The following is an 18061-nucleotide window of genomic DNA, read 5'->3' as shown; positions in this document are numbered from 1 at the left end:
AATGAATCTCTTTGATTTTTCATAAGCTACAAAAATGTTTTATATACTTTTTTTTGTTAGATGCATAATTTTTAAGGTATTTGAAAAAAACTGTCCGAAAAGTTGTAATTTTTCAATGAAAATGGCAAATTTCCAACCACGAATAACTCAAAAAGTATTGAGTTTTCAAAAAAAATTATACAACAGTTTTTGCTTCTCTAGCTCTAGCCACAGTAGCCACTTCTGTGGTTATGTGACAAACAGATTTTCCACCCCCGAGAAAACAGTAATCTCAAATCTACTCTTTTTCATTGAAAACCATCCTTATTGTAGAGATTCCAATAATAATACAACATATAGGATGTTGTATTTAAAAAAAGACCAAAGTGACTAATATCAGAAAACGGTAAACCTGGCAAGACTGTAAGAATCAAATTCGAAATCTCCATATTGCAGAATATGGTGTATCCCGTTTAATTCGGAGTGTCCATTTAAGAGATAATTAATCGTTTCCAAACCTTTGGGTCCACTCTGTATACCTACTAACTCGTATAATGTCCAATTTATTACATACCCAATTTTGGTTGTATAGTTGCCTTGTCGTCTGCAGAAGAACTAGGGATGAATTCAATGGGACCTGGGGCTTTTGGTGTTGATGTTGTAAGGGGTAATGCAGTGATAGATATGGGGTCAGCATTAGCATCCTCGGCATTTTCAAAATCGACTGTAACGCGTTTTTGTCCTTTAAATCGGGTGTGCCTTGACGAACCATTTGTTTTCTGAAATTAAAATTACAGTGTTGGTTAATTTTGATAAAGAGCATATTAATTTCTTGATGAAAGAAAATCTATAGCGGTACGCTTTAATTACTATTTTTGCTAATTTTATTTTCTTAATTTTTAATAACTTCTCTCAAAAAGAAATAATATGGGTCATATAAATTCACATGTAATATACAAACCAAATGCTAAGAAGGGCACGGTTTTACGAAACGAAATGTATCCTTAACCATATGTTTTTGGTGTGTTCAGTTTAACAAACTGAATTCCCCATAAATTAATTACCTTATCAGACCTTATGTCAATAACTCACTTTGGACATGCATTCGAAAACGTTTCCTAAAACTGTAGAAATGTTTCAACTTTTAAACGCCAGATCTAAATAATTTATTGCCCTTCTGGTCAGATGGTAGAAACACAAACAGATTAGCGTCTGTGGTTTCTTTCAGCCACTCAGTCGGTTACCACACCCCAGCAGGCATCGGTCGCTCGCTGGGCCGAAATAATAACAAACCCTCTTACGAGAGGGTATAAGCAAAACACCTTTTTTTACCAAAAATAAATAAGTATATTATTGACAATTGTTTGCGTTTTAATTAATATAATTTTATATAATTGTTTCTGTCAACACACACACCTGCCGGAATAAATCTGATCACCAAAAGCATTGAAATGTTACATTTTTTAGGCCATAGCTTGCATTTGTTAGAGGAGTTAATTTTATTTTTTTAATGTGTAGGGGGGGTAAGTAGAAGCTTATGTTCAAGTTTGTGAGGTCGCCACCCTTGTCCCCCGGCCGCCATCTTGGAAAAGGTGTGCAAAGGGGTTTTGCGCAGTATCTCGTAAACTACCAACCCCACAGAAAATTTAATATAACGTAAAGTATAGCAAATTAAATTTTCTACAATTTTATTTCTATTACTTTTTATCGTCAAGTGACCAACATAAAAGATATAAACAAAACTAAGTGAAAATCTCAACGAACAGTTTACACTATAAAGTTTGAATATAATTATTTATCTAGGTTTTACAGCGCTCCAAACTTGACCAGATTCTCGAATGCTCATGCTCATAGGAATACAATAAAAATAAAGCGTTAGGCTTACTTTTCTATCTATATATTTTTTTATTCATACAATTTATTATGATCTTAACATTCCTATGCTATTATTAAACTATTTGAGGGCAAATACAAAACTATTTAGAACATGTAGAATATATGTTCTAAAACAAAAAAAAACAAAACTACAAAACTTAAAAACCTAAGCATGTAGAAAAGGCCCAAGTAGTTGACTGAGGACACGCGCCGGTCCGGAAGAAGAGTGACGCAACTGCAAAAAGCAAAATTCTTCAGAATAGCAAAAAAACTATTTTTAAATATCTAAAATAGGGATTAAATGAAGAGTAATCGTCCAGGAGCATCGGTATAGCGTTTATTCTTGCAACGATGGCCTTTATTTTCATCGATATTGGTTCAATCATCTTAAATTTTTTTTGTACGAAAAAAACTATTTTTAAATATTTAGTAAGGCGCTTATTCTTACAACAATGGCTTATATTTTCATCCCCATTAGTTCGAATTTCATTATCTTAATTTAATCCCCTTATTTTCAATCCTATCTACAGTTGCGTCATTATGCATCTGAAGCAAGGTCTAACATAGTGCGTATTTCAATATCGACGCAACTACCATATCGCACTCTCAGTGCAAGACTGCGGTAACTCAAAAATTTTATGAAAATGAAGTAATCATGGAATTCGATTGTAAACATGCATATCTATCCCCTGTAAAACTTTAGTAACTTTCAAATGCTTAACCGGTTAAATATTACAACAACAACAGTTTAACTATTTTGCGTTTTTGAATATAAGTTCCGTGCAAAACTGTTGTAACTCTAATGTAATAGAGTTACAACAGTTTTGCACGGAACATTGCAATGGCTTCGATAACAAGCAATGAAAGGCACGAAAAAAGTAAGATATTTGTTATTATCATATCTATATCTGTGGTGTTTTTTTAATATACAAGCCTGTCTACGTAATCCATTAACGGCCGAGACAAAAAAAGATTTACGAGACCAAACAATTCATGTAAATTATATCTCCTTTGTGTGACATTATATTTTCCATAAGATATGTGCGATGTCATTTGACCATTTATTTGTTAGATTGGATTAAAACCACATAAATTAAGACTAATTATTTTCGACCAAAAAGTATTTTTTCTCATGAGAGGAAAAACAGTTATCTTAAAACTTGTGTATTGACAATACTAGAGGTCAAAAATATCTATTCTCAGAAAACTTGCCAAAGAACAGCCAAAAATTCAAATGTCCAAAAAGAAAGATTTGGTATACTTATGTCATTCGGGTATGATACCAGAAGCCCACCAAAGTTTTTATAAAAATATTTTGGCACAAGATGATGTACGAGAAGAGGACAACAACTATGGTAAAACCTGTCAGCAACGGCCACTAAAAATGAAAGAACTATTGGCCGATATAGAAAGGTGGCCGGTATTGCCAGTTTTTGTAGTGTAGATATACATAATTGGTTTGGGGAATTTTTAAACTGGCCGTTAGTACAGGTGGCCGATGTTGGCAGGTGGCCGGTAACACAGGATTTACTGTAAAAGTAAATGTGTCTACACTTTTTACAATTTTCTCCGTGCAAAACTGTTGTAACTTTGAAATTCCTAATTTTTTTTTGCATTAATATTATTTTATTTAAATTTTTATTTTTGATTAATGTAATATAGGCTGAAAAGCATGCAAAATCATAATTAAATGTTAATTTTTCTTAAAACTTTTGTCTTGTTTCACCGATATTAGCACGAAAATAAACAAAATCGTCTTTATCTCGAAACTTACTTATTTTGACTTACTGCAGTCTTGCACTGAGGGTGCGATATAGTGGCTCAGCACGTTATTACAGTTCTGTCGTTTTTGTATCATCTGTACATTGTATATTAGAAATAAATTACGCAATAAACAGGAATTGACAAAATTTGCAGTTACGTCATTCTTCTTCCGTACCGTACCGTACCAGACTGAATATCTGCCTGCTAATACATACTGTTATTATTATAATTTATCCTAGGTGGCACAGCAGTCTGATCCCCTCTACTTATTCTTACAGTTGTGCTACATATTTTGCCACGTGACTAGTGATGTAAGAAGAGAATATTCTCAAGAGAATATTTTCGGCCAGAATATTCTCGTTTTCGAGAATATTCTCTTGAGACTTGCTGCGTCCTTACTCGTGCTAAGACGATACATAAAAAAGAAAAATGAAAAACGGAAAATGTGGATATGGCTCTTCTAAGTAAACGCGAAACAATGAGTAATTTAACTGTGGAAATAATTCTAGACAATTATTTGTTAAAGAATTTTACAAGAATGTCAAAAAGTGATTTCGAACTACATATTAATAAATATGATAGGGCCAAGAATAGAGAAGAAAGATCAAACATGAGAAACGCAATACCAATCTCAACAAGATTAGCAATTGTTATTTATATATACTAACAGTTTTAGTTTAATGTATTTATTCAGGGTGCACTACTCTTCCATTTGTCTCATAGTTCCAGAAGTATGCCAAGTTCCACAACTCTGGACGTAAATGTACTTAATAAACCTTATAATAATTTTCCACAGCAGTGCGACTTTATCAGCAACGCATCAGGCACTGCAATAGTGTTCAAATACCAGTAAGATTTCGGCAACATGGCTCAGCCAAACGGCGATATTTTCATTAGATGGCTGTAATGTTGCCAGAAACATACCAAATATATATTTTCGGCAACATATTGCTTCAAAAACTAGCCCGTCTAAATGCCTCTTTAGACGTAGACCAATCCATGACTGAGCTGACGACTCGTGAAAAATAAAATCCCACAACTTCTCATCAGTACATTGAAATGCAGAATGTAGATGACCAGGATGAGCTAATGATAGAAATAGATTCTGAACCTGAGGGTTTTCTGATTAAATCACCAACGCATTATTTGTTGTTAAGAAGAAACTTTCATTTTTTTATCAAATAAATTTTGTGTTCTCTGTTGTTTTTGTATTTTGTTTATATACAGGGTGTCCAGAAACTCTACCGACAAACGATGACAGGAGATTCCTCAGATAATTTTAAGACAATTTAACCCAATTTACCTAGTCCGAAAATGCTTGCCAAGGGAGCTAGAGCTCTTTGAAGATGGCGTCATGAAATTAGTTTTTCTTAAATACCTCCAGAACGCTTCTATTTATAAAAACGAAAATTGGTATGCATATTTACTTTTCAGAGATGAATCGATTCCAATGTCCATAAACCTAGCAGAGCAAGGTTAGCAGAATGGAATCAGACCAAGTGCATAATTAGGTGCTAATTAAGTACCCCAATCGCGAATTTAGTGCTCCTTTTTTTTTTAAATTATGACGTGTTCTGCCAGGTACATATGAAATCAGCAGAGCACAACCATAAAAAACATCAAATCGAAAAGTGACCAAGCTTATAATTAAGTACTAATTAGGTGCTAATTTAGTACCCCAATCGCGAATTTAGTGCTCCTTTATTTTTTAAGTTATGACATGTTCTGCCAGGTACATATGAAGTCATTAGAGTACTACCTTAAAAAATCAAAAAAATCCAAACATACCTATCTTAAATTTAGGTGCTAATTAGGTGCTAATTAAGTGCCCTAATAACGAATTTCATGCTCAGTTTTTTTTTCCAAATTTTGACGCGTACTGCATTCAAGTTCATGCGAGGTCAGTACAAAGTCAAGCCGTTGAAAACATCATCAATAGAGTTGCTGGCCTATCTCACATTTGAGTGCTAATTAGGTTGTGCTATCCACATTTGAGTTTTGTCGTGTTCCAGATCCTCTCCGAGATTTCTTGCTGCCAAACTCCAGGCTTCAGTTTGACGACGCTTCGATTTTTGTGATTTTTTGTTTGAGCAAGTGCTTTGAAATTGCTCATCTTCATGGAGATGGTGCAATTTTTCGTCTCGATGATTTCCTTCGAAAGTTGCATCGCAGGCGCTTGAATTCGGCTGATCACTCTCACGAAAACGGGGAACTTTCTCTGATTTTTCGCGGCCATTCATCAAATCCCGAATCCCATCTTTATTACAGGACACGTATGAATGTAAAGATTTCGCGGTTTTTTTCCCACCAAATTCTTCCGAAATTTTCTCCCACAAATGATCATTTTTCGATAAAACTTTATCTCCTAAGAGAATAATTTCCGATTTGTAAAGCAACAGTTTTTCCGTTATTTCTTCGTGGTTTATCACCCGAGGTCTTCCGGGACCACTCATTTTATGCGCGGATTTTGGACATTCGATGACTACTGTTGTAAGCTTTCAACTGACCGTTTAGGGAAATCCAAGGACAGCGAAACCCTCTAAAAGCGCCAGTCAGCATAGACATTAGCAATTAAATAATCATTATTTGCAACGCGGGAATCCCAGGCTTGAGGAATTTGAATTCCTCAACTCTATCTATTATAATGCTTAGTTCTGCATTTATTAATCCATATATTACAAGTCTGAGGTTCCACATTCTTGGATAAAAGATTTCAGGATCTCAAATTTCAAATTTCGAGATATTAAAGAACTCATATTTTTTTTCGTCTACAAGTATTTTAAAATTCAGAATCCTCAATTGTGTGTCGTGTTATGTAAAATTCTAGATTATAATCTACAGCCTAGAAGTGTAAAAAATATAAAAATGAAATACATTATCAATAACAATTATCTAGTTATAGAACCTCAATAAACTGGACTAGTTCGACTGCTACAGAAAAAGTCTACATTATTTTGATTCTACTCAAAACGCATGCATAGAGGTGAATGATATTTTCTAGAAATCCAAGAGCTGGAAAAACACCTGCAATAAAAGCAATTATTAATAAGATCTAGAAAAGACATAATGTAGTGTATCTCGATAACCGCACTACAAAACTGTACATATGACGGTATAAAAGCAAGAAATAAAAGGAGCTCTAAATTCACGTTTGGGGTACTAAATTAGCACCTAATTAGTGCTTAATTATACGCTTGGTCACTTTTCGATTTGATGTTTTTTATGGTTGTGCTCTGCTGAGTTCATATGTACCTGGCAGAACACGTCATAATTTAAAAAAAAAGGAGCACTAAATTCGCGATTGGGGTACTTAATTAGCACCTAATTATGCACTTGGTCTGATTCCATTCTGCTAACCTTGCTCTGCTAGGTTCATGGACATTCGATTCCATCAATTGCAAATTGTCATAGGCGTCCGTTTTGGATAGAGCAACGGGTATTTTATCGCATAACTTTTTTGTCCTTAACTTTTATGCATTTTTGACACCGGATTATTAAATTGCAAGATATTCTAGTACTAAAAGGTACTCTTGCTTTAAGTCGGTAGGACACACCGTTTTCTAGAAAAATCGATTTTAAAATTTTTCGTTTTTGGAATTTGAAAAAAAATTTAAAGAACTTTTCAACAAAAAACGAAGTATTTTATTAACATAGAGTAAGAGTAACTTTAAGTACTCGAATACCTCATAATTTAATAATCTAGTGTCAAAAATGCTCAAAAATTCAAGACAAAAAAGTTATGCTATAAAATAACTGTTGACCTACCCAAAACGGACGCCTATGGCTAGTACTAGAAATTCGCAATTAATGAAATCGATTTACCTCTGGAATATGAATAGATGTACCAGTTTTCGTCTTTCCAAACAGTTTTTTTTTGAAATTTTTTTTTTAATTCAAAAAGCGAAAAATTTTCAAATCGATTTTTCTAAAAAAGGGTGTGTCCTACCGATTTAAAACAAGAGTATCTTTTAGTACTAGAATACTTCGCAATTTAATAATCCGGTGTCAGAAATGCATAAAAGTTAAAGATAAAAAAGTTATGCGATAAAATAACCGTTGCCCTACCCAAAACGGACGCCTATGATCGGTACTAGAAATTTACAGTAGATGGATTAGATTTATATCTTGAAGATAAATACGCGTACCAATTTTTGTTTTTCTAAATAGAAGCGTTCTGGAGGTATTTAAGAAAAACTAATTAAAAGACGCCATCTTCAAAGAGCTCTAGCTCCCTTAGGAAGCATTTTCGGACTAAGTGAATTGGGTTAAATTGTCTTAAAATTATCTGAGGAATCTCCTGTCTTCGTTTGTCGGTAGAGTTTCTGGACACCCTGTATAAAGAACACTGTTGTTTAGTCTCAAAATTTTGTATATAATTTCATGATTTTTAATACCCTCTTTCATCTTCAACAATATCCCTAAGTGCGTTATAGGGTTCATTCTCAGAAAATTCTCCATATCGAGAATATTCTCTGATTTTTCATTCTCGAAAATTTTCCAACACTACACGTGAGTCGTATTAAAAAGTGTGAAAAGTATTTTGAGTTTTATCGATAATACTATTGTGAGTCTTTTGGGTAAAATTTATATTTTTGTGATAAGCATTTTTACTTTTTTTAAGCGTGCATCATGAGGGGCTGTTTTATTTGTAAGAAACCTCTGGGGAAAATGAATTGTCAGTGAGAAAGTCGAGCCATCTTTACTAAGTGTTGTTAGCGAACGTTTTTTCGTCTCTTTATATGGCGGAAATAAAGACGATTCTCTGGAAACCCTGAGATACAAACGATTCACTAAAACACAGACTCCGAGTGTATCACCAGATTCAGGCATAGCTCGGTAAACATTATGATCCAGAAGATTAGGCCTTTTTTGGCATGGAAAATTTTGGATACCAATCCAAACTTCCAAGCTTTCAGTACCTTCCGAGCTTATTAAATTCATCTTTTACAGATGCAATGGAAACTGGAAGTGCCTTCGGTTGCCGAAAAGCAGACCTCAAATGTTCAGCAGTGCGCCACCATTGTGGTGGTAAGAGCTGCAGTAACATCGTGGACATATCAACATTAATTGAAGGAAATGAATTGGAAGATGAATTACCGACAATGACGCCAACGCTAACTCCCATTATACCAAAAAAATTCACCTGTAGTCCGTCCGCTATAACTTTTCCCATGCGGTACGATTCATTTTCAATCAAATTAAGTCAAAACATAAAGTGAAACGAACGTCGATGTGTATATACATTTTGTATACTGTATACTATATACTACACACATCGGCGTACGTTTCACTTTATGTTTTGACTTAGTTTGATTGAAAATGAATCGTACCGCATGGAAAAAGTTATAGCGGACGGACTATAGGATACTAATTCAGATCTTGACTCGCAGCCTGGACCACCGAAAAACATGAAAAAATAATATCTGAGAGACGTTTTTCAATATATAATAATAAATTATATTATTTTGTCTAGAAATTGTCCGTGGATTAGGCCTACTGGGGATACCACACAAAAAACGCACCTTCAGACTCAATAAATTGTATGAATAAAAACATGTACTTAGATAGAAAAGAAAGCCTAACGTTTTGTTTTTATTGTATCCCTATTGTATCCTTTATATTGTATCCCTATGAGCATTCGAGAATCTGGTTAAGTTTGGAGAACTGTGGAAACTAGATAAATAAATAATCTTAAACAACTTCATACTGAAAATTGTTCGTTGAAAAACCCTCTACAAAATTGCTATGTCATTTTATTGTAAAAAACCCCCAAAATTTTCTCTTATTTTTGTTTATAACTTTTTTGTTGGTCACTTGACAATAAAAAGTACCTAATAAATAGATATAAAATTGGAGAAAATTTAATTTGCTACAGGACTAATCAGTATGCGTAAATACGTCTCAATTGAAAATAATAGTCATCGAAAAAATTATAATATGATATGGCTTTTCAACGCTTATCATTTTTTTCAGGCACTTCTCATAATGTATAATTTTAATATATCTACGTCATACGTTATTGGTATATACCAATAACAGGTTTGTTTCTTCTTCCCTTTCTGAATATTGTGGAAATGTGTTAGGCAAGTTTTGTTGAAAAACTCCGATGCACGACCAGTTGTAACTTTTTCGGAGTGATTTTTATCAACGAACTCCACAACTTTCTCCCACATCTCCAAGATCTCCTGTATATCTCTTATAGAGACAAACTCTTCCAACTCTGGCTCCTCTTCAAAACTCTGCGAATATAGTTCGTCTAACTCCTCGGTTGTTAGCTCCTTAGACCTGTTCGACAAGTTCGTTCACATCTCTTTCATCCACCTCCAGACCCATGGATTTTCCAAGACAAACAATATCATCTGCCACTGACATTCGGCTTCCAATTTTTCGGCTTTTTCACTTACAGCCTCAGGCCACAACTTCTTTGTTGTAGAGTTAATGTCCTTGTTGTAACACCTAGCCAGGCTTGATCAATAATTCTAAGACATATTACCATGTTAAAGTGGCTCTTCCAGAATTTTCGAAATGTAAGGTTTATGTTCTCGGTCACCTCAAAGCAGCGCCGAAAAATGTGAATGGTACCTATACAATTTCTTAAAATTAGAAATGCCCTACTGATCCATGGGTTGCAAGATAGGAGTGGTATTGGGTGGTAGATAGAGAATCTTTCTAAACTTGAACTTCGAGTAAATCATCTTCGAGATTTGGTAGGGGAGAAGGAGCATTATCGAGGACGAGAAGGATTTGCATGGGTAGGTTGTTTTCCTGAAGATATTTTTTTAACAGAAGGGCCAAATACCAGGTTTATCCACTCCACAAAGAATTTCCTGGTGACCCACTCCTTCGGATTTGCCCTCCACATATAGTCCAGGGTAATAAGGTTTTTTCCATGACACTTGAATAGCCAGGGTACTGAAGCGTTTTTTCGACAGGTAATAGCTATAAGAGCAAATTGTAACTATTCCCTGCGTAGGATCTGGCGGCCATTTTTATTTATAAACACTTAAGTGTCAAAAAATGACATTTTTCACTTTTTTCAAATCAATGGAAAACAGGGAAACTTATGGTTTTTTTAGTACAAATATCTTCGAGATTATGGAAAAAGCTTTAAAATGACGTATTACAAAGTTTGATATACTCATTTATTGTTAATATAATTGAGAAAAAGGGTCGGAATTGCAAAAAAATCATTTTCGCAATAACTGTTGTAAAAATTAGTGTAGAGCTTTGAAATTTTTGTCAAATAAGGGTTCTTTGGTGCTTAATATATGATAAAAATTTCAAAGCGATTCATTCAATTGTTTAAATTTTATTCAAATTGTTTATCCCAGAGAGCATTTTTTGCAATAACATAAGTCAGAAAAAAATTACGTTAGAACCATTCCACAGGTGTCAAATGAAAGAGCATGAGCTATATTTTCAACTTGGTTTAAAAAAAGTGAATAAGAAATGCATTTATTAGTAATAAATAATTATGCAAAAGTATCGTAAATCTTTCCTTATAAACTTTTTATTTTGTTATAGGTATAAGAAATTATACATATTTATTACAATTTTTTATCAATTATGATATAAATATCATTACTTGGTAGTTGTACACTTAAAACAGGGTAAAAAAGTTAATTTTTTTGGAAAAAGTTATTCAAAAAGGTTATAAAGAAAAATCGACGATACTTTTGCATAATTATTTATTACTAATAAATGCATTTTTTATTCACTTTTTTAAACCATGTTGAAAATGTAGCTCATGCTCTTTCATTTGACACCTGTGGAATGGTTCTAACGTCATTTTTTTCTGACTTATGTTCATCATCATCATCATTATCCAACCAATTCACGTCCACTGCTGGACATAGGTCCTGACTTATGTTATTGCAAAAAAATGTTCTCTGGGATAAACAATTTGAATAAAATTTAAAAAATTGAATGAATGGCTCTGAAATTTTTATCACATATTAAACACCAAAGAACCCTCATTTGACAAAAATTTCAAAGCTGTACACTAATTTTTATAACAGTTATTGCGAAAATATTTAATTTTTTTGCAATTCCGACCTTTTTTCGCAATTATATTAACAATAAATGAGTATATCAAACTTTGTAATACGTCATTTTAAAGCTTTTTCCATAATCTCGAAAATATTTGTACTAAAAAATCATAAGTTTCACTGTTTTCCGTTGATTTGAAAAAAAAAGGGGGGAAATGCCATTTTTTGACAGTTAATTGTTTACAAATAAAAATGGCCGCCAGATCCTACGCAGGAAATAGTTACAATTTGTTCCTGTATTATCTGTCAAAAAAACGCTTCAGTACTCTGGCTGCTGAAGTGTCACGAACAGGGTATATTTTTGTCTTATTACCCTAGCCTAATAACTGGCTTTCTTTTAAAATCGTATGTGACTTAGAGACTAAGATTTTCCGAATGGGATACTGGCAGATGCTTGATTTTACAGTCGCCACTCACATTGGGGCAAAGATGTAGATTAAATCTATCTTTCATAGGTTTGTGACCTGGCATCGTCTTCTTCTCTGCCGTTATATGTCATATTTGTCATCTTTTTCCAGAAAAGTCCTGTCTCGTCACAGTTGAAGACTTGCTGCGGGAGGTATTTTTAGGCTTCTATCAGTTCGGAAAACGTTTTGATGTAAACCTCAGCTGCTTTTACATCCGAACTTGTTACCTCACCATGCCTGACGACGGACGGAGTGAATGCTGGTCCTTTTCCCAAAGTTGTTAAACTAGCCCCGACTGGCTTTAAACGAGCCTTCCGATTCATCATTTGTGAAGTGTGTGGGATCTGCTTCAGCAAATCCTGGTAATCGCTCCAAACCAAGGTTCCTCCTTGAGGCTGTTTCTCTGTCCCCCACACCATCAGTAGTTTCTCCCTTTTTCATGGAGAGAGGTTCGGAGCTTAGAAATTATTGTAACGCCCTTAGCTGGCATTATACCCTTTATCAACTCCTGTTTAAGCACAGTATAATATATATCATGATGTGCTACGCCCGTATATCCTCGCTAAGTCAGTTACTCGTACACCTTGCTCTTGTTTTTCAATGATTTCCCGTTTTAATTCCATAGACATCATCTTCTTCGGACCCATGGTTATAAAAATAAATGTGATACTTTGAAAACAAGCAGTGGCAAATCTACGGGGAAGGAAAAAAATATATTAGCTGATATGAAACTTAAACCACAGACAGATAAATGCAAGCCAATCAACACGCTAGTTAAGAAAATTAAGGGAATTTAATGAATATTAGATATTATTTACATGTTTTATTTGGGTTTATCATTTTATGTATTTTCGTTGATGTTTTATTGAAGTTCCCCCCTAAGGCAAATTTCCCCTCCCAAGGCAAATGTCTAGATTAGGGTGACCAAACGTCCCGTAAAAACGGGATTGTTCCGCTTTTTAACGATTTGTCCCGGTGTTCCGAAAAAGTCTCTCGGGACAACTAAATGTCCCGTATTTGCGTTGGGTTGATTTTATGTATCTGAATATATTTTCTCTCTTTAATTCTTCTTCAATTTCGGCATTCGTGTTCATTTTTATTTCTCCCTCTCATGTTACATTGTGACCCAGTATTGTTCTCATTATTTTTCTTTCAAATTTTAGAAGGCTATTTCCTCTTGCTTGTTGATCGTCGTTGTTTCCATCCCATATATAACAACAATGTCTTGATTCTCAGCAGATTTATATTCATTCCATAATATATGTTTTACTACCTTTCAGAATTCTTTCCTCTGTTCTGTCTTTTCCGGTTTTCCCTACTGTTAGGCCCAAGTGGCTAGAGGTGGACACAGTTTCAAATTTATGGTTTTGTGTTACATATTTCTGAGTTGTTGTGTCATCCTTCCCCATCATCATGCATTTTGTTTTGAGCTGGTTTATTTCTAGTCCTATTCTCTTCGCTTCCTTATCTAATTTTCCAAGTGCTTTTATGAGTGTCATCTTCGTCTTCGCTATGATAACTAGATCATCTACATATGCTACTAGTTAAAGTTGATCTGTAATAATGATTTTGTTTGCAAAGTTTGTCCTTTTATGATTACTTTCAATATTAGATTAAATAGGGTCGGGGATATTGTTTCACGCCTTTGTTTACATTGATCTCCTTAGAAGTGGTTTCGTTGAAACTGATGTTGCCTCTGGTGTTCTTTAGGCTCACTGTTAGCACATGTCTTAATTTTTCTGGGATTCCAACATCTCTAGCTCCTCCATCATTTTCGTCTGATTGATTGTATCAAATATTAGGTGCAGTTCTCTGTTGTATTCTCTCGATTTTTAAACAACCAGTTTCAGTCGCCCTTACCTGTTTGGGTATCGCCCCAAACCCTCCTTGGCATATGAAAAATATATAAAGAATAGTAGGACAATGTAACTTATAAAAAATTACAAAGACACTTGATTTATTAAACAGGAAGTTTATTTTCCTCTTGGGTTAATGTAACTTGTCTTTCAGAAACAATACAAAAAAATTTCGGTCTCCAAACCCCCTCCCCACAGAAAAATTCTAGGTGAGCTACTGCTCCTTGTATGTGTCCCGTTTTTTCAAGTTTATGATTTGGTCACCCGAGTCTAGATCCGCCACTGAAAAAAAGACAAACAAGCAAAGCAGACAGACTGTGGCCTATGTATTTAGGTAAAAATTTACACAGTGTAAATTTCTCTGAGAGTGCAATATGGTTAGGATAGGAATGCGCCTTTTTGTCGGATTTAATTTCCAATGTCCATTTAATTTGTCGGTCCAAGTAATAGTCACGTACAGACCCGTAAAATGATCTTTATGGTGGGGTCGTAAAGACCTAGGTCGTAAAACTACATTTTTATTTATAACGAAATAATTTTCTTAAAGTAGCCAAATAAGAGGCATGCATTTTAACCCTGGAAGATCACACCTATTTTTTTTTTAAATAAACCGCACACATGGGTATCAGATACCCAATGATTTTTTGTGAAGAAATAAGAAAAAAAGTAAAAATTTTATGATTTCCAGTGACTCTCTAATCACTATTGAATACATAAGAATGATTAAATCAATCATTTTATTTTCTGTCTCTTAGTTGTAGCAATACAAAAGAAAAAAATATTAAAAATAACTAAAAATAATTAACAAATATTTTCTAAAAAACCGGAAACATAATTCAAACTATTTTAATTTAATTTAACAACAAAATGGTCTATCTAACTAAAATATAACACCTTTCGATTATACAACTCATATTCTTTCTTATAGCCCAATAAATGACCGTTTTGGAGTGAAATTTCCAGGGGCAACTCCGAATTGCAGGAAAATTTGGATTTAGGTTCTACTTACCCTCCACTTCAAAGTTGAAATTGTGCCGTTGGTTGCTTTTACTTGGGGGGTGTCGGTCACCCCTTCTCGTGGGTGAAAAAACATACGTTCAAGATAAGACCGGAAATTGATAAATTGACTGATTTTAAGCACCTTTTGTTCTATAAAGTTTTTTACGTAAGTCAATACTTTGCGAGTTATTCGCGATTTAAAATGTTGATTTTTCGACAAAAAAAACTACGTTTTCAGGCGGTTTTTCGCAAAAAACTCAAGAAGTACATATTTTATCGAAAAAAATATTTGTAACAAAAGTGTAGCCTATAAAAAAACGAAAAAAATGGTGTACCAGTAAAGTTTACAAATTAAGTAGAAGCAAAGTTGTAGCTCATGAAAAATACGTTCTTATTCGTCTAATTCCAAATCGAATAATTCAACGCGAAATCACCGAAGAATGAAGCACTTTTCGGGAAAACCTTATTAACATTTTTAAAGTATCTAAAAAAGCTTACTATTTGTTTTTACAAAAGTTTCCAGCATCAAAAATAAACGAGTTACACTGAAAAGAAAAGTTGGCCCCTTTTTTTGGTAAAAAAAATCGTGAAAACCTCCCTCTTTTTATCACACTAAATGAATTTAATCGTTACCGCTTTACCATTTATTCTAACTGTATGTATATTGTTTATATGATCTGTAAGTTTGATTGGTTTGAAGTGCTTATTTTTGAAAAAATTTGGTTTTATATTAAAAAAAATTTTCTAAAAATTTTTGAAAAATTTCCTTTTTTCAAAATATCTTAAAAAGTATTAGTGATAAGAAAAATCTGAAATAATAAAAAATATAGGTTTTGCTATTATAAATATGCTAGTTTCATTTTGTTTCTCAGTAAGACAAAAATTGGTTAAGATATGGCTGTTCAAAATTTGCATACACTCGTGATAAGTGACCCATTCAAGCTTTTTCAACTATAACCCTTTCAAAAATAAACAGTTTAAACCGGTGAGACTGACAGATCATATAAAAAATAGATAGGTAAGTAAACTGTTTGTAAAGCGGTAGCGATTAATTTCATTTGGGGAGCTAAACACGGCAAGATTTTCATGATTTAAAAAAAAACTTTAATTTATAAAAAAACTTTATTTTGAGCGTAACTCGCTTATTTTTAATGCTAAAAACTTTTGTTAACAATTAAAATAAAGCTTTTTATAAACACCTTAAAAAATTTTAAATGAGTTTTTCCCGAAAAGTGCTTAATTTTTCGGTGATTTCACCTTGAAATATTCGATTTGGAGTAAGACGAATAAGAACGTATTTTTCATGAGCTACAACTTTGTTTTTACTTGATTGATAGACTTTACTGATACACCATTTTTTTTTTGTTTTTTATAAGCTACACTTTTGCTAAGAATATTTTTTTCGATAAAATATTTACTTTTTGAGTTATTTGCGAAACACCGTCTGAAAACGTAGTTTTTTTGTCGAAAAATCAACATTTTCAATGGCAAATAACTCGAAAAGTATTGATTTACGTAAAAAACTCTATAGAACAAAAGTTGCTTAAAATCAGTCAATTTATCCATTTCCGGTCTTATCTTGAACGTATGTTTTTCACCCCCGAGAAGGGGTGACTGTCACCCCCCAAGTAAAAGCAACCAACGGCACAATTTCAACTTTGAAGTGGAGGGTAAGTAGAACCTAAATTTAAATTTTCATGCAATTCGGAATTGCCCCTGAAAATTACACGGTATCGCCGCATTTACCGTTTATTTACTGGGCTATTAGTCAGGGCCTAGATTCCGTGCACTGTAGATATCTACATGTCGCTTTCTATCGATATTTGAATATCAAAATATTTGAATTTTTAGCTTTAATTGAATTATTTTCTAGTTTTGCTAGGTTATACTCTAATTGATAAACTAGAGCAAAACTAGAAAATAATTAAATTAAAGCTAAAAATTCACATATTTTGATATTCAAATATCGATAGAAAGCGACATGTAGATATCTACAGTGCACGGAATCTAGGCCCAGGTATTTTTCAGTTTCACTCATTTAAGTGACTATATTCATAGGACAGTGTAGTGCGGCCCTATGCTCCATGCATTATGCTTTATAGCAAGCTGAGCATGCACGCTTTGTTTTTCCATCTTTGCCTTTGCAGAAATAACCTAGTTTGCTTTATTAAATTTGTGAGATGTTGAGTTGTTAAGTCATTAACTTGAACGCACACTTGATCGCAAACCTCACACATGGGTGCTACATACCCTAGCCCAGCGGTTCTCAACCACCGTGTCGCGACACACTGGTGTGCCGGAAGAACCTATCAGGTGTGTCGCGAGATTTACGAATAAGAAATTTTTATTTATATTTTTTTACTTGTTATAATATATCAATCATGCACTCAACCATTTTTTTTTAACTATTAGGTATAGGTATACCACGTTATACCAATGAATAAAGTGCCTATCCGCAATTGTTTCCTCTCTAACTGTTTTTAAAAATTTTAACATTTTTACATTTTGACATTTTTAATAAGCTAAATTCTTTGAATGCAACTATGCAAAGACGAAAGGAAACCATAATATCATCAATTGATAAAATAAGTGCGTTCTCCAAAAAACTTACATTCTGGAACTCGGTTATAGAAAAAAAAAACGATTTGACTGCTTTTCCCGAAACCTCTATAACTTTAATTAATTTGAAATCTGAAGAACAGACTCTACTAAAGGAGATCATGAACGAGCACTTATGTAAGTTGCAAGAAGGGGTAACTAAATACTTTCCCCCTGTCTTGAGTGCTAACTTTGAATGGTTGATTGCATTTGACGAGAACAACTTAAGCAAGGCAAAATTAACCTGTTTTCAAGGAACAACTTATTGAAGTGTATTCTGGCACAGTTTTTAAAATCAAAATTTAGAGAAGTAGCTCCGGATGTTTTTTTATTTCAGTTAAGAATGACTATGACTACCCAGAATTAGCAAAGAAAGCAGTATCCCTTTTACTGCCGTTTTCGACCTCGTACTTATGTGAATCTGCATTTTCTGCGATGAAAAATATAAAATCTAGCTACCGGTCTCGACTATTTGATGTGGACAGCGAGCTGAGGGTGTGTCTGTCTACAATTCGTCCTCGGATAGAAATACTTT

The 18061-nt window shown here is 33.7% G+C and overlaps 1 protein-coding gene across 4 annotated transcripts in view; it reads right to left on the bottom strand.

Moving 5' to 3' along the window:
* Positions 1 to 18061, bottom strand: part of LOC114329654 (zinc finger and BTB domain-containing protein 8A-like) — a 184604-nt gene that overhangs the window by 109119 nt on the left and 57424 nt on the right. For all 4 annotated transcript variants that reach the window (XM_028278836.2, XM_028278834.2, XM_028278835.2 and 1 more), the window contains exon 2: positions 554 to 758. In XM_028278836.2, the coding sequence (XP_028134637.1) occupies positions 554 to 758 (205 nt within the window). The remainder of the gene's footprint in view (positions 1 to 553; positions 759 to 18061) is intronic.

Source organism: Diabrotica virgifera, chromosome 7, assembly GCF_917563875.1.
Source record: "Diabrotica virgifera virgifera chromosome 7, PGI_DIABVI_V3a".
In the NCBI taxonomy this organism is placed as follows: Eukaryota; Metazoa; Arthropoda; class Insecta; order Coleoptera; family Chrysomelidae; genus Diabrotica; species Diabrotica virgifera.
Note: the sequence above shows the minus strand (reverse complement) of the source record. Positions and strands in the feature narration are given on the sequence as shown.